The sequence below is a fragment of the Aythya fuligula genome, chromosome 10, assembly GCF_009819795.1.
Source record: "Aythya fuligula isolate bAytFul2 chromosome 10, bAytFul2.pri, whole genome shotgun sequence".
Taxonomy (NCBI): Eukaryota; Metazoa; Chordata; class Aves; order Anseriformes; family Anatidae; genus Aythya; species Aythya fuligula.
The window spans coordinates 17249054-17269272 of NC_045568.1; the positions used below are offsets into that span (position 1 = coordinate 17249054).

Here is a 20219-nt window from a genome sequence, read left to right on the forward strand (position 1 = left end):
TGCCTTTCAACATTTTCTCGGATTTTGGATGGGGATTCCTGAATAAATACTTTATATTTAGTGCTGATAGTTTTCTCTTAGCTCTCTTCCACACCTAAAAAGGGGACAAATTATATCCTGACAGCCACTTCCTCTGCTTCGCTTCCTGCTCCTGCACCCTCCATGACATGGCAGGGGTGGGAGGGAGAGGTATGCTGGGTATGACCCTTAAAGGTGACTTTTCTCCTGGTTTTAAGGGGAATCTGAGGTGCCAGCGGGTACCTCGGGGGAGCAAGGCCCTTTATGGAGGCAGTAGGTGCAGTTCAGCATTGCTCTTTCTGTTGTGCCTCAGCTCTGACCATGGAAGAGCTAGCACTTGGGACAGAAAGTACTGCGTTTACGTTCAGGCCTTGGCATTTTTCCTAAGGGTACCAATTATAATGGTGTTTTTTGTGAGATGGGCACACATCCATTATGAGTTGGCTTGCACCCACCAACTCATTTCGCACAGGCCACAGAACACACATCAGATGGTGACGATTCCTGTTCGTGTGCAACGCGAAGGAAATCTAGATTGTTACCGGCAGAATATTGAATTCCGTATAATCTGCTCTGCAATTATATGAGGTATGCAAAGAGAAAGTACAGTTTTTCAATAACCTGCCTTCCTTTTTTCATATTTTTAACCACAGGAATGATAGACTATTAATCATGATTAATACTCAGTTTCTGTGAGTTATGGTAGAGCAGTGCCTGGTGGTCCCAGTCTGTGTGGTAACCTGATTTTCTTGTATAATGGGAAACTTACCTTGCATTTAAGAGAGTTAAAATACAGCTTGACATAGGTGAAAATTACAGCAGTGCAAAAGGCAGATTGGAACCACCCATTTCATGTAATTAAAAGATAAATTTAATAGTTACACATTCTTAGTCAAACAGTATTGAAAGTTTTCAATATATACAGGCATAACAATAGGTGAAATATGATTGCAGGCATCTTACTTGCTCCCATATTTTGCTTTCTTCCTGAGAAACAATGTTTTCTAGAGCTCTGCTGTAGCATGCAGCCTGAATCTCTTAAGCAGCGCTGGAGTTAAGGAAATAGTCATTGTTGTCTTGACATTTGGAAGAGGTTGGTTATTCTGGTTGTGACTGCTGAAGAGAATATGAATGATCAAAATGCTCTAGGAAGTAGAGGAAAGTCAAAAGAGATAACATGATCTACTCTGTTCCTTTATTCGGAGAACTACGCAGGCTAATCTTTGTTTACCCCATATCTAAGGGACTCCTACTGTGCATGGAGAGTAAGGCACCAGAACTACAAGTGGCAGGGCTCATGTTCAGTTGGAGAATTGCATTTCCTTTAAGATAACTTCTCTTTTACCTTTGAGAAGCCCCCTGAAGCCTTTTGATCGTGTCCTCTGTGTGCTGAGTGCAGTACAACATTTAGCAAATGACAATTTCTGCTGTAAAGAATTTGCATCCAAATCAGTATTGTGTCCTGTGAGCACACAGAAAAGAGATGGACGTTTTCCTTTAAAGGATGAGATTGGTGAGACGTTTCCACGAGGAGATCCTTAGAGAGCATCCTATGGTCCCTTCCTGTAGAAGGTAGCAATATAGCTCCTCGTTATTATCTCCGTCTCTCTCTTCCCCCAACCAATCTGTCAGCTCATTTATGGTGCTGCGGAGAGGCGTCGTGTCGGAGCGATGTTCCCGTTTGCAAAATGGTAACGTTTATTTGTTGTTCTGAGGAGCCGGTTTCACACACTGCAGAGCTGACATCTCTCTGGGAGCACAGCTGAGTCCAACATGTTCAGAACAGCCATCCACCCGAACGCCTCCTACTCGCATGCTCAGGCCTTTCTCCACAGTAAATAAAAAATGCAGTGAGAGCCTTGAATTGTTCCTTGATATTGATATTTCTGTTTAACTGGAATGTCTACCCATGTTCTTATCTGATAAATGGGTATTTCTCTGGCCGAGGAAGTCAGTTTAATATAGGAATAGGGTGGCTCTCCAAACAGGAAATCCAGTTTCTGGAATGCTTAATGGAAAAAAAATCTGACTTTCAAACAGTGTATTGAGTGGTCCCTGTGTCATGAAAGTATAACAGTACAATTAGCAGTTTTACAGAAAACAAAGTCATTATGAGCAGCTGCTTCTCCTCTGCTACATGAAATAAGGTATGAAAACCATTAAATATGGAAAAAAAATATTAACACATTTTTCAAGATTTCGTTGCTTATACAGAAGGCCACTGAAAATCTACTTCCTAAAACAGGAAACTGAGCAATGTGTCTTTGTATACTTTAGTCAAGAAGATATTGCTGTACTGTTTAAAACACCCCTATTCATGACATCAGCAGTTTTTAATATTTTTCACAGTGTAATTCAATTCATATTGTTGGGACATCCTGTCTAGCCATGGCTATGGTCATGTCCATTGTAAATCTGTCTTTGACCTTACCCATGCCCTATAATAGACATGACCTCAGTTTGCCAACCTATGGATTACAACATAAAGTTTTTTTGATAATGATTACTATGAAAACAGTCAAAGAGAACTGCTTGCCTCTCAGGCTCCTTCCAGCCCTTGCACCTATGAAATCCCACTTTTTGGATGGCAGCATCAACAGCAAGTATTGTGTGCATCACTGCTGTGCGTATTGGTACTCCTCTCAGAAATTATATGTGGGGCAAGATTTCTCCTTTTCTGACTCTTAAATAGTTTTGGTCAATGTCTGTAGTCACACGTGTCTGCTTGCCAACTTGTCGAAGATGACCTGTGGCAGCAAGATGTGGACTGATCCAAGCCTGTGACCAACTCCCAGTATGTTGCCCTGACAATTTAGTCATGGTATGGCCAGGTTTAAGATCAAAAACACGTGGGAGAATACAAGCTGAAGCGTTAAAAATCAGCATTGCTCAGCCCAGGGTGCACAAATTCAGAGCCTCGCAGATGGTGGTGGTGAGCACTTTCTGTGTTTGGGTCCCACCGCATCTGGCAGGCTGGCACAGGTATTACAATTAAGCACTAATGACTTTGTTCCTTCAGGTGACTACAACTCACGAATTAATGTTGCAATTAGAAGAAGCAAAGCTATCCTACTCCCCACCAACATCCTGGAAGGAGTACAGAAACAAGGTATGCTAGGCTGTTTGCTGCACTTCTAAGGTTTGTTGTCCTCAAAGCCACCTCATTTTTTATTTATTATATATATATAAAAAAGTGTTTAATCTGCTAAGAGGTCACTAAGCTTTGTAAGATATCTGACAAAGATCGTTAGCGTTTCTACCTCCTTCTTACTTCCAATTTTCTGAAAGCATGAATTTCCAGAAGGGGGTGGGAGGATGGAAATTCACATGAGTCTTTGTTTCCATTCATTAAATATTTGTGTGTCAGGACTAGAGATTTGAGACTCGGATTATTAAACAAGTGGCTTCAATGATTTCAGCAAAGCTGAGTGTCCTGGCATCTTGTCCAGGATTCTTGTTTGGGATTCCCCAGGCAATTCTGCATTGAGATCAGTGGGGTTTTAGCGAGAACTTTTAGTGACTATACAAAGCAAACATGGTCTTTGGTGTTAGTCTATAAATATCTAATGTGAGCAAGCAACTCTGTATTTTCCTCTGTGCTTAATGCAATCATTCTGCACCCTGAGGCGGCTGAATTTACATGCTTTTGTTGTCATATGTGTAATGTGCAATATGTATTTCCTTTTTATTAATCAGACCTGCCATCAGAAAAGAGATAGAGAGAGTTTGAAAGCACAACCAGGATAGATACTGTCATTTTGTAATCTTTTGTGCGCAGGTGGAGATGCCTGTTTCCACTAGAATAGATGGCAATATTCTGCTGCTTGCAGAATTCTTACAGATGAAAATCAGGCAAAGGAGTTACTGGCTATCCATGGGGTAATTCTCCTCTGAAAGTGTGCAGTCAATTCCCATTTAGGCTAATTACACTTAAGGAGCCCTTTCCTATAACTAATGAACAATAGGCATAACCTGTTATTACATAACCATAGGCACACACATTAATACGCTGTCGAATTGCACTACCCTGTTAAAATGCTTCCTCTACAAAATTCACTGGAGATTTTTAGAGACATTTGCTGTAATTACAGCTAGCATGGTTTCTAATTCATTTAATTTTCTTTTCTACCTAAACTGAGCATATAAGTGTGTTTTAAGAGATTGAATAAATAAATTTTTAATTATAAAATGATGCTGTATCATACATTATTAATAATAACCAACAATGTGTAATACATGTTTATGTATGAATCCATTAGGAAGATGAACTAATATATATCAGTCCTAAAAGAATGTCCTAATTTGTCCTGTGTTTGTGAATGGGGAAAATCCATGTTTAAAGCAATTAGGGGTTTATAAAAGCATTGCATTGAAAGTGGATAAAGCATTGAGTACGCTTGGCACTTAGGAATTCTCTTGTTGTCTATGGCAAAGGAGGAGACCCTTTTTTGCCCTTTATTATTGTACAATCAGTATGGTACAGATATACAGACCTCCAGGGTGGGAGCAGCATGATGCACATAGTCCTGGTTGGCAAACACTCTGGTTATTTTTGTTATTAATAATAAAAAAAAAAAAATCTCCTTTGTACTCTGCCATTTTCCTTCCAGGCAATTTTCAGGAATTGTGTCTAATATTTTCCTATTAGCGATAGCAAACTTCAGATATCTCCATGGCAAGTTCCAGGCATTCACCAGTCTCATGGCAGGACTCAAAAAGGCTGCAATCAATGTCACAGTCACAGTTGCAGTCGTTGTTGGAGTGGTCTTCGTTGGAAGTCTGGTAGTATCTATTGGATGGACAACAGGTATCTGTCAGCCAATGTTCACAGGTATCAGGCAGCATTATAAGAAAGTCCCAAAACTGGCAGAACAAGCAGGCCAGGATAAGTGTTGCGCATTCATCTAAGAAAAAGGAAAAGCAGCAAGACATAAGAAAAAGGGCCTGCTTGATTACCCACGTTTAGGCTACTGTGACTACGCAGAAATGAGATCAATGCTTTCATTTGTTTCTATGGAAGTATTTCTTACGTTGTTTGTCCTGGGGGAAAAAATAGAGTGACATGAAAATAGTAAAATAATTTGGGTAAAAATGTTCTGGGGAGGTGAAGTGCAGAGGAGCAAGTGTTCTTGAACTGCTTGGGCAATGAGACAAAAGTTTGGAAAATAGTATCAGCTAGGACGTCTGTGTGGAGACAGCGAGTATTCCCCAGACTCTGGCTGCCTATGGCAAAAACTTTCTGTTCTGTTCTATTCATTCCTCTCAAAAATCAATTAATTACTACCCACAGTTCAAACAACAGCATCTGGGGAATGTGCCTCGGAGTGCAGCAGGGCTCTGAGCAGGTGTGAGATTCTGACTGTGTGAATCTCGTTGGAGCGCAAAGACCCAAACCTTTCAAATTTTTTTCCCTCCTTGTTTTTTGGAAAAGAAAAATGCCTTCAACAATATGAATGTCTTTTCATTGGTTCTTTCAGGAAAGCATATGGTTATAACCGCATTCCTTGCCCTAGAATGACTAACTGTGAACTCATTCAACTGCATTGGTTCTGTTGTGGCATTTTCTGTCTCACGTAACATAAAGTTCACTGCCAGGAAGTTTCCAGAATTACGCTTTTTTTTTTTTCTTTCTTTTTGAAGAAAGCTTTCTTGATAAAAAAAAAACCAAAATTAAGAAATCATGCCAATGTCTTTATATTTATATACATGTATATATAAAGCAGCTATAGCAGGTAGCAAGAATGAATAACGTGATTGAACTTCTTTCTAAGTAGCATATCATCACCAATGTTATCAATTTTAATACTTATTTAAATATGTCAAGATCTATTTGAGTTCAGACAAGCACAACTAACTTCTAAGTCAGTTCTGTTGAATAAGAATGACTGGATTTTGGTGATACTTAGTAAATTCATGCTTATATTTTTTTCTAAGTAAATGAACTGAAATAATTATAAAATTGAAACATTTTATAAGGTGACACTGCTGCATTTAATTGTATGAAATTTACAGTGTAGAAAATGTAATCATTTTATCCAGTAGTCCATGGTGTAATTAAGACTATTCTTCTTAAGTATCTTATGTTTATGAAATTTCCTTCCTATACCTTTCCATTTTTTTTTCTCTCCAAAGATCTGTTTTCTAATAACTTTTTTTTTCCTGAATGCGTTAGCCATAATGGTGCTTATGTAATCTTAAGAGAATAGATACAATTCTTAGGACCTCATCCAGGAAAGGGAGCACACAAAAAGCACAAGATTTTAATAATAAAGTAATGTTTCAGCACAGAGTCTGTGATGTGCAGTAAAGATGCTTTTAAATTCCCATCAGAGCACACACCATGAACTGTGATAATGGATGTAACACATTTCAAAAAATCTGCATGTGTGAGGCTTTTTTTTGTCCTGTTTTAAGTGGGGTAATGTATATAAATAATAGATATTAGCAATTAAACATCCATTCCTATGCATTCATTTATATATTTGAAAATAAATTAGCCACAAACTGCATAAAAGGAGATGCAATCTCCTGTTTTCTCCTCTGTTTTCCCTGCTGTTTGCGAAAAGGCATTATTGCATTTATCTCGGTGAGAACAATGACCTCAGCTCTCGTTCTCTACATTAGTAGATTAATTACCACAAAAGAAGAACTTCTAATAATTTTGCTAGCCTGCCTCATCTCTAAATTTTCCTGTTCTTGTTTGGTGACTGTCAGTTCACTCTCTGCTCAGACAGATGAAGCTCTGTATGAGCCTGGTCCAAAGTTCACTCGTGCCACTGGGGTCACCCCAGTGAGGCCTATGAGCTTTGGATCTGCTCCCCTCTCAGCAAGTCCACGATTTCTTCAGCTATTGCTCTGCTTTCAGAGGTTCTCCATGCATCAGCGAGCAAGATTTAGCCTTGTGTGTGTGAAATAAGCAGTAACTTGTCAGAGTAGAGTGAGCAGAGTATGCAGTGACAATCACAAATCTGGCTTCCTTTGGTTCTCTTGGCTTCCATCCAGCCCTTAACATTATTAATTGAGCACAGCTTGTTTTTTTGTTAATTTCCTTCACTTTTAGCTTTATAAGGAGTACAAAATCTGTTATTTGCATCACATGGTACTCACCTGTGTGCGATCGAGGGGCTTGATCCAATAGTCAGTAAACTTAGAAAATAGTGTCTGGACTAGGGGATGAGTCCCTTAAATGGAATAAATACTTCATGGCCTTAATTGAAATTAAATGCATTCTAATAGATGTACCAGAGACATTCCTTTTATTATGGGATCAGTGTTACAATAGAGACGGTAATGGTTTCTTGAAAGCATTGCAGTTTATTGTGATGATCTGTATTTAGAAGTTCTTAATTTGGGGATCATTAATATGAAATGCATGATAGAACCCAACTCTACTTTATATAAGATACTAAGCCATTATTGCAAAAGGCATACGTAAGAAACAAAAAAATGATTCACAGAAGCACTTTTTCCCACACCCATGTGAATAACCAGGAATAGCTCCTCGGGTGCTGGTACTCAGCATAATTTCACTAAAATCAGGGTTGGTACAGCATTTACATGACCAGGAGTCATGGCCCATGGTCTGTAATGGGCACAACCAGTTCTCTTCCTTTTCTCTTGGTTAGGCTATTGTCTATGAAAGTCTAATAAAAAATAATGCAAACATTCTGCTCCTTTACTTGTGCTCTTTTGCAATAAAAAGGCTCAGCTTCCTTTCTGAAAAGGTAACAATGATTAATATTCCCAGAGCAAATTGCTTTAGCAATATGTAGTGTTCATGTGGAAAAAAAATGCACTTGAGCTACTGGGGCTCTGCTGCAGTTCTGGTTTGTAGGTACCTTTCATAATGCTTTGTGTTCAAGTATGTTTTTTCAAAATGCAGACCATACTGAGCTAACCCAAAGTCCTGTCCAGATATATCCACCTTGCTCAGTCATCAGAAACAGTTTTCTACAGAATCATGGCAGAGCTTGAAGAGATCTCCTCATTTTGACCAACTACGTGAGTTTTGCAGCGTAGGCAGTAGAGGAGAGATTTAGGAGAGATTTGGTGGTGGACCAGCAGAATGGCAGGGTTGGATGTAATGGTCCGTACAACTGCATATGTAAAAAGTCCTTACAGGACATGTCCAGCCCACAAAACACACCATCTGTTCATCAACCACAGCAGCTGCTGCAATAGCAAAAGCAATAGCCCCTGCTGTTGGGAAGAAGTAGGCCCATGTTTGACACTTTAAACTGATATTGACATTAGTAGCTCCGTGCAAACACTGCTTACAAAGGTACAAAAGCTCCATTGCACAACAGCTCCATAGGCTCTAAGTTCTTCTGTGAATTTAGTATCACTGACAATTTAAGATAATAATCTACAGATTCTCATGTATCATAAAATGTGTCTACAAGGCAACTTGGTACTGCTTTTGACTATGGTCTTGAATCTCCTATTCAGCATGTAAGCATTTATTTCAAGTTAGGTACACATAGTGCTCTTGAAATGGATGTTTAGAAATGAGCTTAAATGTAATGTGTGTTATCAAACATACCATCGCTGTCTCTCTGACGTACTGATGCATCATCTTCGATGTAGGTGAACTCTCTGCATTTCTCCAGGGAAGCAATGGATGATCTGCTCGCGTTTGACAATTTCTTCTCATTTTTGGTTTCCTTTGATGAAGCATCTGCGATGCTGAATTCTGCGACAGTACTCATAACAATACTTCTCACAGGCTTTTCATCTGCATGCTTTTCATTTATAAGCTGGTTATCTGGTGGGATTAAGAGAAAAAAGACTTGTTTGTGATACTAAGGCAAAGATCTGAAGGAATAACATATGCAGAATTTCCAAGCCTACAGGTGTTTACTTCCGAGGCCTAACCCTATTTATCTGACAATTTCAGTCTCTTTGGAGAAGTTTATTCATAGAACAAGTATTTATATATTTGCACCCCTAATTTTCTGTTAAACCCAAGGGGTATATAGGCTAGGGTGACTACTCAGTTCCATTGGGCAGGTTCAGGTGAGGTAGGAGAACAGAACTATCGGCTCAGTTGAAATCCATTTGGAGTGTGATCTCCCAGTTGCAATTTGTGACATGCAAGAAAGCCAAAACAATTATTTTTCAACAGCAGCTCGTTTCCCTAAATTTACAGCCAGCGTTGTGTGTGTAGGTGGTACCTAGATGCAGATGTACCAGCTTGCCATGGTTCGTAGTCTTGTTGCAAAGCAAGCCAGATGGTCTCTCTTTAACATCGTGATTCGTTATTTCGTAATTTCTTCCCCACTTGTGTTGTTGGCCTGGAAGTCAACTAGAAGATGGGATCCTCCACATGCTGTCAGTGTGCCAGAGAGGCAGCTCTAAAATGAGAGGGAGAGCTTACTTTTAAGCCTCAACTAGGGGAAAGGTTAAGAAGAGTTCTGAGCTCAATTTGCTCTTGAAGAACTTCTCAGGAACAGATAAACATGGGTAGATAAACAGTTTCATTTATTCTCCAAAGTGATCAAGAGGCCAAGAAACACAGTCATTCTTTCTACTGCTGGGATGATAAAACCTCGTCAGTTCTTATCTACAGCTGATTAACTCCTGCACCTCACATCAAGCACAGCCTCACTTTTTATCTTACTTAAATCTTGTGATACGCTTGCTCTTAAGCTATATACAGAAAATCAATCTTTACAAACACCTCAGTTTTGCAAACATTGCTTTCTGACGGGAGCAGTGAGTGCTCAAAAGCAGCTGGTCTGTGTTCTGCTGCAAGGAGCTAGAAGAGAGATCCTGCATCTCTCTTGTTTTTCAGATACCTTTGACACCTGCTGTATATTAAAGAAAAGCCAATAAAAGATTGATAGAGTGTGAAATTGCAGTTGTGTCCGCTTGTAGCCAAAAGGAGGATATTTGGATGGGATGAGTGGATTGCAAAATAAGTGAAAATTCTGCCTAGTGGGGGGAAGCAGTTTGAGTATAACTGGTATCTGTAGAGAGTCTAGTGGAGGCAACCCAGGTGGTGATGGGTCTGGAGTACCTGATGTAAGAGAAGAAGCTGAGGGAGCTGGACTTGTTTGACCTGGAGAAGAGAAGGCAGAGGTCAGTGCTAGATACTGTTTTCTTCTTCTGGAAAGCACTGGAACAGGCCCTGGTGAAGCTGGAAATTATGCTCAAGCAGGCAAGTCCCCAGCAACCTGCTCTTACTGCAGTTAGCCCTGGTTTGAGGAAGAGGCCAGATGAGATGACTTCCAGAGGTCCCTTCCAATCATAATTTTTCTATGGTTCCACTTACAGAATGAGCGAACAATTTGTTTAAACTATTATCCATAGTCAGACTTCATGCTATTTTAGATCATCTTCATGTGGTGAAATTTCCAGAAGTGAAAAAACTGGGTAAAGGTTAGCGGAGTAATACCATTGAAGAGGATGAGAGGAAATAGTAAGCTATTATTTTCATTTAAAGTCATTGTCATAAGAATGTTTGTTGGCAGGTGTTTGGCTGGGTTGTTAACTTCTAGGAATGACAAGGTCTGATGTGAAGGAAACAGTTTCCCCTGTCCTGCAGAGTTTATGGGGTGGCCTTAGGGAAGGGGTGACTGGTGGGATAGAAAGAAAGGGAAGTAAGACAGTGGTGGCACAGAAAGGAGTCTTGGAAACCTACAGCTGTCAGGTTTTGTGAGTGTTACAAGGATGGAATGCCCCAGGTGAGGCTTGGGAAGGGCAGGAGAGGCAGTGGCTCCTCTGGGTGGGAGGCAGCAGTGCAAAGGCTGTAGGTTGCACATTTGCATGTAAAAAACCAGTGTCCTGGACAAAGCACATCTGTGATTTTGCTTGGCTATAAAAATTTGGCAATGGCTTTTCCCTCAGAGTAAGTAAATATAGCTTTTTTTTTTTTTTCCTCTCTGACTTCTTGTCTAGACTCTTAAACCAAAAATGTGAAAATTCATGAGTTTTGGATGTATTTACTTATAGGTACAGTAACCACTATTTTCCAGCATTTATAAATCAATGACATATCACAATTTTCCCTGCGCTTTCATTCAATAACACGACATCTCCAGGAAAGGCTGTGCTAATTGAAGTAGCAGGGATCTGGAGGAAGCAGTGTCCTGCTCATGCATCGGTTTTATTGGATAATAATTGATTTGTGGGTCCAAAAGGCACGTGCCCCACCTGGTATTCAGGTGCCAATCTTACAAATGGATCTTGCTTGTCCATGCTGAGAGCCATACATGGGCTGAGCAGACGAATACACACAGGTCGGATTGAAAGGTCTGTGGAAGAATGGCATTTTCTATCATTTCCCCCTTTCAAAATTGGCCCTAAAGTCTAATCTGGATATATTTTAAATTGCAATATATCTGTTCAGTTTCCCATTTTTGCCACAATACAATGGTCCACAGAAAGCATTTAAGCATTCAACAAATGAGACTGAAAAAAATCAGACGGAAGTAATCAGTAAATGCCAGACTAACATTTACTGTATCCACCGACTTCTACTATTCATGCTTCGAGTCAATTTTTATTCTTGAAGTGCTGTTGAAGAGAAATCAAAACCAGAAATAGAAAGGCATAGACATAACCTGAATTTTTCAATACAGCACCATCAAACAAAAGGGTAACAAAAGCTGTCATTCAAGGACTCTTCTGTTTGTTAAAGCATACTACATCTTTGAAAATACAGTGCATTTTAGTGTCAGACTCTTAGTTTGAAAAGCTCCCTTTAAGTAATGTTATACTTGTCTTGTACAGCTAGATCAAGTCTTCACGCAATCACCGTAACAAGCAACTTGCTATGACAAGCGAGATCCTTGCTTCCAGAAAACAGTGCGAGAGAGGCTAAAGCAGTGTACAATTATAGGTCTCCATTTCATTTTTATGCAATTACCTTCAGTTCAGCTGTTGGTCCATCTACATTATGTCTTTTATCAATTTAATGTTTGCACAAAGTGTCTAAAGAAATAAAGATTATGCTAGACCAGCATAAAAAAAAAAGTGGTTAGCATTTTTTTTTTCTATTTTATAGTTTGTTGCTGCATGGAACAGTAATAGGTTGTGGGATTGGAACAAATAAGTGGAGCCAAATAGGCTTTAAATATATATTATGTACAACTGATTATTTATGATTACTTTTAAATGAGAATGCAGGAGAATTAAATTACAATTAGAGATGGGCAGGAGGTCAGACTTTGTTACTGTCTTCTAATAGCCTGTGTCCACAGTTTCACATGCCCACAAAGACCTGCTTTTAACATGCAGAAATCATCCACTGAACTTAATTAGAAGGGGAAAAATAGGTAATTGTGATGAAAAAAGCTGAGACTATTCAGCATTAGTAAGACTGTTAGAGGTAGGCAGAGGTAAACACCCTTAGTGTACCATTTTTAAAGTGTTTTCTGGAGTAGCAACTTTCTTCCTTAGCTGGGGAAGTTGGAGCTTGCCTTGACTGTTGTTGCAGAGCACTGGGATTGCTTTCCTATGTTTCCCGTGTAAAGACGTAAAGACAGAGATGGAAATTTCATGTGAGTATAGAGACTTTTTTTTTCTTTTCTTTTTTTTTTTTTTAAGCGAGGTGAATTCAAGACAGTAGTGTCTTGAATTGGATTGTAGCCAGGTAATGCTGTAGGAGTGCAGTTGCCTCTGAGAGAGAAGGAAAGGGAAGGAACTGATCTATCGCCCTGTGTAGGACTCGTACACATCTTGCAGCAAAGGACGTGTGTGTCTGTGGCTCTACTCGCCACTGACATTTGTTCCCAGGCTGCTCTGGCTATGGCCCCTTGCCTTGCGCTCCTGTGGCAAAGAGTCCCGAGGTTTAATGGTGAATTCTGTGGGAAACTCTGGCAGTTTAGGACGTGTAACTTCTTAATTTCACCTTAAGGCATCTTCATGTATCAGTGCAGAGAAAGCACCAAAGGAACACGGGGCTGATCTCCCTGCCATTCCTTATCCCACGTACTGCTGTCACTGCCTGTCTATTTAATATCTCGCGTGCTCATCACTCGAAGAGCTGAGTGCCATGTCCGTTCAGTCCTGAGATGGAACTGGGAGAGCTACATCAGACCTGATGGGTGATAACTTGTAAGCTTAAAGGCTTGAACTGAACTCACTTGGTTTGAAAAGACTCATAGCAAAATAAAACCCAAGCCCCAGGTTTGGATGGGTGTTTTTAAAAGAAAAAAAAAAAAAAAAGAGAGAAAGAAAAAAAAAAAAGAAAGAAACTTTTGGTAACCAGTCTAAAGGACACAATTTGTTCTTTAAGTAATAATAAATTATAATTTACAGCAGTGGGAATGCACACAGTGCAATATGTGCGCAGGGACAGCAGCTTACCTGGGCAGTTCTCGGTGCTCAGCGTCACCCTGGGGAGCACTGGGAGAGTCAGGGAGCTGGTGCAGCTGTCTTGGTGGAAAAACAACACAACAGTACAGAGGCACACTGTAAATAAACATGGTTCAGCACACAAATCACCACCAGCCATTGAAAGTAAGTAATCTACTTTAAAAGTTGTTGCTCTGGGGAGAAATAGAGGCAAGCATGCGTCCTTGGGAGGGGAGGTTACAGTGGAACATACGCTTTTTTGATATCTATGCCTTGCTTTGATAAAATAACCCAAAAGAAAAATTGATAAGAGAGAGAGTTTTAGCTGAGGAGATGGGACAGAGGATCACTGTCAGGAGCAGAAGTTCCCATTTGGAGTAGGTACAGAAAGTTTTGGGGCTGGACATTTTGCAACGAACTGTGAGGCATCATCCATGCCCAAGCACCCCAGAAACCTTAAATAAAGTTCCCAAATGGTCAGCAAAGGAAGGGAGAGGAAAATGCACCTCCAAACACCAGCCTCCACGGCTTAGCTGTCTTGCACAAGATGCCCAAGGCCCTCCTGTGGGTGCTGAGCTACGTTTGCCACCTGCACAGGGCTTGGAGGATTAAATCCCACTTCCTTCTCCCTCCTGGGATCAGATAGGCAAAGTGGGATGGGGTGGTTTATTTTTGCTATAGGGAAACAGGAAATGGTACACAAGGCTACAAATATATACTGGGCTTCATGTGGCATCACGAACTTGTGCAAGTGCTTCTCTTCTGATTTACGATGATGGACTGGTAATTCACAGAAGCTTTGGGTTTACCTTTTAAATTTTTTTTCTTTTGCAGTACCAAAGCTAATGGTGCAATCCCCGAAGGGGGCATTTTATCAATAGTGAATTTTTGACCTCATTGCATACGTTTTAACTTCATGAATTAGTGACCCAGCTGACTGTAAAGCCTTCTATAGGCTTATTATAAATCTATCACAGGACTAGCAAAAAATTTTGGCCCAGATCCTAAACTCTGACGGGCATGTGTTGATGGACTGCATACCGAGCACTTCCACTAATATTTCTTGCTAATTATACCATATATTAAAAAAAAATGAATGAAGCCAATGTTTATATGCGGCTTTAACTGCTTTTGATATAGGAAAGCAACACAATCCCTAATAAATTTTCACCTTCAACATTTCTATTCATTATAATTTTTACCATGATGAATGAAGTTAGAACGGGAGAGGGAGGGGGTTCATCTTGAAATCTGTTCAGTGAATGACTGAATTCACTTCCCTTCCCTGACTCGCGTTGAGGAAGGAGGGAACAGATGGACACAGGAAGAAGAGGGAGGCGAGCATGGAATGAAGGAGATGGGCGAGGAACAGATGGAATCGGGGGAAAGCTAAGGGAAGAGTCAGGAAGGATGGAAGGAAAGTTTTCCATTTGACCTTGAGCTGAAATGAAGATCTGCATGTACCTTGGGGCAGCTACGTATTGCTTTGGGATGCATCCTTTTTTCCCTCAGTGGCACTTGCTCCTCAAAGTCCTGAGGGCTGAGCCAGCAGTCCAGGAGATTCACAGGACTGTACCCTACATTTTCTTAAGGAGACAGCTGCTGCAGGTGGGCATCACTGCTGTGTTCAAGCCCCCTTGGCAATGGCAGAGGAGAAATGAATGCAAACCCAGTGCCCAAAGTGAGTTGGGAAGTGGAAGTCTCTTAGGCATCCCAGCCAGACCAGGAATTGGAGCTTATGATTTTGAAGAGGTATCCTGCACCCTGTTTGCTGCTAGATGGCCAAAATATTCAAAATGATTTATGATTTTATTTGCTTAAAATAAGACATACGAGATGGCCTGATTTTCGGAATATGCTGAGCATCTGCGCTTTGAGGTGTATTGAATTATATAGTCCAAATCACTAGTAAGTCCTGGAAAATCTTGAGTATATTCTTAATTCTATTAAATTGCCTGCACTGGTTCTGGCTTTGCTAGCTGAAAAATGGAAGAGGTGAAAGTTAAATATTGGCCATGTGTGTCATTCCCTTTGAAGAAAATGGGAGCCATGTGCACTCACCTAACAGCAAAGTTTGGCCCCAACTATGATTTCACAGCTGGGCCCTAACTTCAGGAATGCCAAAGCACTAAATGATTCAATTGGAGTAATCTGATCAATGCTGTATTTTTGCTCTGAATTTAAATTGCACACACAGCAAGAGCAGAGTTAGTTTTCTTCTCACTCAAAATCACTTTTCTCTGCAGAATTGATAACATAAACATGAAGTTTTGCTCTCGTCACACAAATAAATGAAATGGAAGAAAACGTATGTCAAGTAAAATGCACAACATTACGTCCTTTTTACTTTTTGGAGGCTGTTTAAGAAAATGGCTTCATTAATTTTGACTGAATAAAAGGTTCCTTTAAGGGATTTCAATAGGTGACATGAAAAATGTTAATACGAATGATCAAGACAATGGAGGTTAAAACTGTTTTGAAAATATGTTTCTTTTATGGATCTCAGCTGTTGGAAGAGTTACAGAATAAATATACGGTAGTGCTGACATTCGGTGCTGTTTCATCTTAGCAAAAGAGTTTTTAATAAAGAAAATTCTTTTCAAGGAATGCTTTCTGCAGCCAGTCTTCAAAAAGAGGTTTTCCCCCCTCCTAGTTTAATAAAATTAAAGTAATTTATGTCATATTGATATGTCGATATGTTTTTCAATAAACTTTTTAACAGAGATTTAAAAAAAAAATTCTCTTCACTTTAAAAATTATAATTATATGTCTTCCTCCCACTTTGAAAATGGCACAAGGTGCTCATTTGCAGAGCTCTACTGTTCAAATCTTCACTGAGAATAGAAATGTCATGACTCAGTTAACAATGCTTTATTATTCACATTGATCTTTTTTTATAGTGTTCTTTATCTCAAAAACATTGTAAATCAGATATCTTCCTCCCACTCTTTTGTTCATTTGCAAATTTTTATTATTCTAGTTTAAAAAAGCAATGGAGTGTCAAGAGTCAGTGTATATTGTTTATGCTCTTTTTTGCTTTAAAATTACTTTTAACTATTAAAAAGTGAGGGTGTACAGCTGGGGGGGAGGGGGCTGGGGTGGATTTAAAGATGCTTAAAAAAGAATTGAAAGGATCAGTGTGAATTGTTTTAACGGACTTCGCAAAAAAAAAAAAAGGGGGGGGGGGACCAAAAAATACGAAAAGGTTTTTATGTGCAAATTGAAAAGTGCCTGTTGCATCAGACATCATCATCTGCATTAGACACCAGACATAATTCATGCTCACAACGAACATAATAGCAGAACTCACAGGTGCTTTTGTGCTTTTGTGCAAACCATCACAGGATGGTTTGCAGGTGCCTGCCCAGAGCCCCGCGCTCTTTGCGCTCTGCGTCAGAGCTTGGTGCCAGGCCCTCCAGAGCCCTCAGTTGATATGCCCTGGATTATCACTGGATTTTCACAGGAACTTCACAGCTTTGGTATGAATTTCAGCAGAAATGTAACCTCAGCAGGTTGTGCGGGGCAGGATGCAGGATACAGCCATCCTCCGGGAGAGTTGTGCCAGAACCCCCAGGGTTTCTTTCTATACCAGATCTTCCAATTCTGCTTCAGACACTGTTTTCCTTCTTACCAAATTTTGCTTCGCATCTCTATTCATGTCCTGGTTGTTGGGAATGTATATAAAAATTCCTTATAGTAATTGAGGCTCTGCCAGTGAGCAGCCGGACCCTGTGGTGTTTCACATACACCTCTATGTGCTGAGGGAGCAGCAACTTCTAAAGCTGAATTTAAGCCCCAGATTACCCTTTCATTTCTTCTGGGTGGTGTGGCATATTATTGCAAAACTTTTGTAAAGAGAAATAAAGTCTCTGTTCTATATTATCTTTTATTTTCTCTCTCTTTTTTTTTTTTTTTTTTTGCTCTTATTACAAATGATTTTTTTTTTCCACCTAACACTCTCTGCAATTAAATTTGGAAAGAACTTTAATTTTTTGGTTTTATTTTTGGTAAGCTCTTTCTAATGAGAAGCAGAAATCTTAGAGGCAACTCCAGGCAGAATTTGAGAACTTGAAAAGACAGTGCGGTGACTTTCTTTAATGTCCCATGGTCTTTGTCACCCGTGTCACTTCCTGAATGACACTGAAGTTATTTGCCCGGAGTTTATTCCCAAAGCAGGTGTTATACAGAGCTATGGTCACAAAGATATCCTCACAGCATTAATGCCAAAGGAGCTCTGAGACTGTCAGCATGCTGGTGGGGGTAAATGCCATCAAAGCAGCATGTTTTCTTAAAATACACCCAGAGAGTTTAAGCACTGTCAAAAAGAGCTGCAAATCACTGAAGATGCAGCATTTAATATAGAAGGGTCTTTAAAGCTCTGCTCTTGGTAAATTGGCATGTGATAGTATATAACTATAAAAAAACATGCCTTCTAATAAGTTATAAAAACTTTTCTTTTTTCTTTAAATACAATGATGAGTGGCAATCTGTGAGAGTCATGTCTTCTAGACTTTCATAGCAAAAACTCCGATTTACATGGTAACTGCTCTGCTCCCAGCATTAAATACACTCATCTCATTTTGCAGTGGAAGGATGTTTTTAAAACTGCAGCCTACCACTAATCCTGAATAGTGTAGGAGAGACCAGTGAAATTCAAGATGTCTCTCCCTGTGTATATTAACTTGTTTGGAACAAAATAGTGTTCTTGGAAACCATGAATCTTATGGCAGAAGAAAGTTTCCTTCATGACTGTGCTCCAAAGGTTTCCGAACAGCTGCTTGATCATTTGGGTGCATGAAATATTAGGTTCAGCCTGGTCACGAGCAAGCACTTAATTTCTTCTCACCATGGCACCTTCACTGTGGTCATTTCTGCCTGGCTTTGTAATATTGGCAAGTGCAATGCTAGCACAATGTCTTCATTGTACAGGCTTTCAGAGGAGAGCTGCAGAGTTCCTGAAATCTCAGTGAAATGCCAAACTCTCCCTACCACCAGCTGTTTGTCCGGTTTTATAAGAAACTGTACTCCCAAGGAGTTTTGCTAGTGCCTGATGTGAGCGGTGGTCACTGGGCCATGCACAAGGACCAAAGGGTTGGTTGGGCAACCTGCAGGGCACTGAGCTTGCCAAAGGCTGATGGGCAGCATCGCTCAGCTGCCTGACACAGGGCGGGTGAGAGCACCCACTGGAGTTGCTCATCTCCCTCCTCAGTGCTTCCTCACATCAAAAGTCTCACAGGTGGACAACCCCTTCTAAACAAGGAGGTCACAGCGCAGGCCCTGAGAGGAAAAACTGGGTGTAAATGAGATGGAAGAGATGTCACCGCTCTAACTCTGAGATTAGGCAAAATCTAACACCCATTAATCCTTCAGAGCAGGGCCTCTAGTTTGTTCTTTTTTTTTTTTTTTTCCAGTCTATTCCGTATTCAAAGCAAGTACATTTTTTTCTGTCACTATACCACTATTGTTAACAACTATAAATGTATTAAAAACACAGGGGCATTTTAGTATGTGTATTGTGCATAAGAAATATTGTTACATGACAAGCTCCAATTGGCAAGTGAAAAGAGGTTTTATTGAAGGAAATAGCAGTAGCAAACAGTGAACTATGCAGAATAATGGTAATTGTTCCTTTAACATTGGCAGCGCACGTTCACTTAATATGACTGCTCCTCTGTCTCTGCCTCATCCAGACCCAGAGGACCTGTTAGACAAGCAGGCAGCCACCTCTCTCTGGGATCAAGCTGTCAATGCAAACTTGCTTTCTTTCTATTTCTCAGAGCTAAGCTATACCCCCAGAGCTCCTGAAGCTTTTCCTGAGTGAAAGCTTTAAAAAAGCTCCATTCTAAATTACATCACACGAGCTGTTCTCTTCAGACTGACAGAACAAAAGCAGGGGGGAAAAGCCAAAAGTACCATCTGAATGACTTCTGAGTGGCACAGAATGATTTGCCTCCTCATATTTTATCAGGCCAGACTAACGTTGTCTTGACCTTGCCCACCAAAGCCCCAGCAGTGTCCTCTAATGACCAGAGAAAGTTTGCATCGTGTGTGTGTATGCAGCACAAAGAAATGTCGAGCTGTTGGGTGTAGGCCTTTTGCTTGCATCAACAGTCTTGGACACCACTGTACTCTAAACTGTGTAGGCTTAGCCAACTGCATGGCACTTCTATGATTGTTCTGCTGTTTTGTGGTAAATGTTGAAATATTTCCTTAACTCATCTTAATAAAAATAATATTCTTGTTCTAAAATGAGCTTAAATCTGAAATGCAGCATGTCAATGTTAAGGCAAACAATACTTTGTTCGTATTCCCCATGGAATTAGGATAACCGAGCTCATCTTCTTACATAAAAAGGGCCACTTCAGTAGTTATGTTTACGTGGTACCATATATCGTGGGCAGAAGTAGGTGAGGAGGCAGGGAGTCTTACCTGAATCTCCAAGAGGCTGTAGGATGGGCTTGTCCAGCTCTGGAAAACAAGAGTAGGAAAGGAAGGCTTCACTAAGAGGGAGAAGTTCCTCAGCTAGTGAGGTGGATTTGCTGTCCCACATAGGCAGCAGTGTTTTCTAAACTTCTTAGTGCTGTGTTCTCTTCAGAGAAAAGTGAGAAGTGAAGCTAGTGGGGCTGGAGACTTCATCCCCTAATTGACTTCACAAGTAAGGAAAAACAGTTCTTAATAGAAGCTGAGAAGTACCTCTTCCCCATAAAAATCTAGCATCTTGTGACCCCTCACTGAGGTTTATTTTTTTCCTCAGGGGACACACCAATATTCGTATGACCAACACAACTCATCTTAAGCAGAGGAGCAGCAGCTCTCTGAGGATCCTGACTGGCTGGTGCAGTGTTCATCCCTGAATTTGAGTGAGTAAAGCTTATGTTTTTGGCTATGTCTTTTTGCTGGCT

General features: G+C 40.2%; 1 protein-coding gene across 2 annotated transcripts in view; it reads right to left on the bottom strand.

Moving 5' to 3' along the window:
• Positions 1-871: 871 nt before the first annotated feature.
• The window catches only part of MDFIC2 (MyoD family inhibitor domain containing 2), a 44416-nt gene continuing 25068 nt past the window's right edge, over positions 872-20219 (bottom strand). The window contains exons 3-6 of one of the 2 annotated variants that reach the window (XM_032193965.1): positions 19747-19785; positions 13330-13398; positions 8561-8782; positions 872-4922 (exon numbers count right to left, since the gene is read on the bottom strand). In XM_032193965.1, the coding sequence (XP_032049856.1) occupies positions 4663-4922; positions 8561-8782; positions 13330-13398; positions 19747-19785 (590 nt within the window). In that variant the 3' untranslated portion in view covers positions 872-4662. Of the gene's footprint in view, positions 4923-8560; positions 8783-13329; positions 13399-19746; positions 19965-20219 lie in introns of both variants that reach the window. The other variant, XM_032193964.1, reaches the window with a different exon arrangement.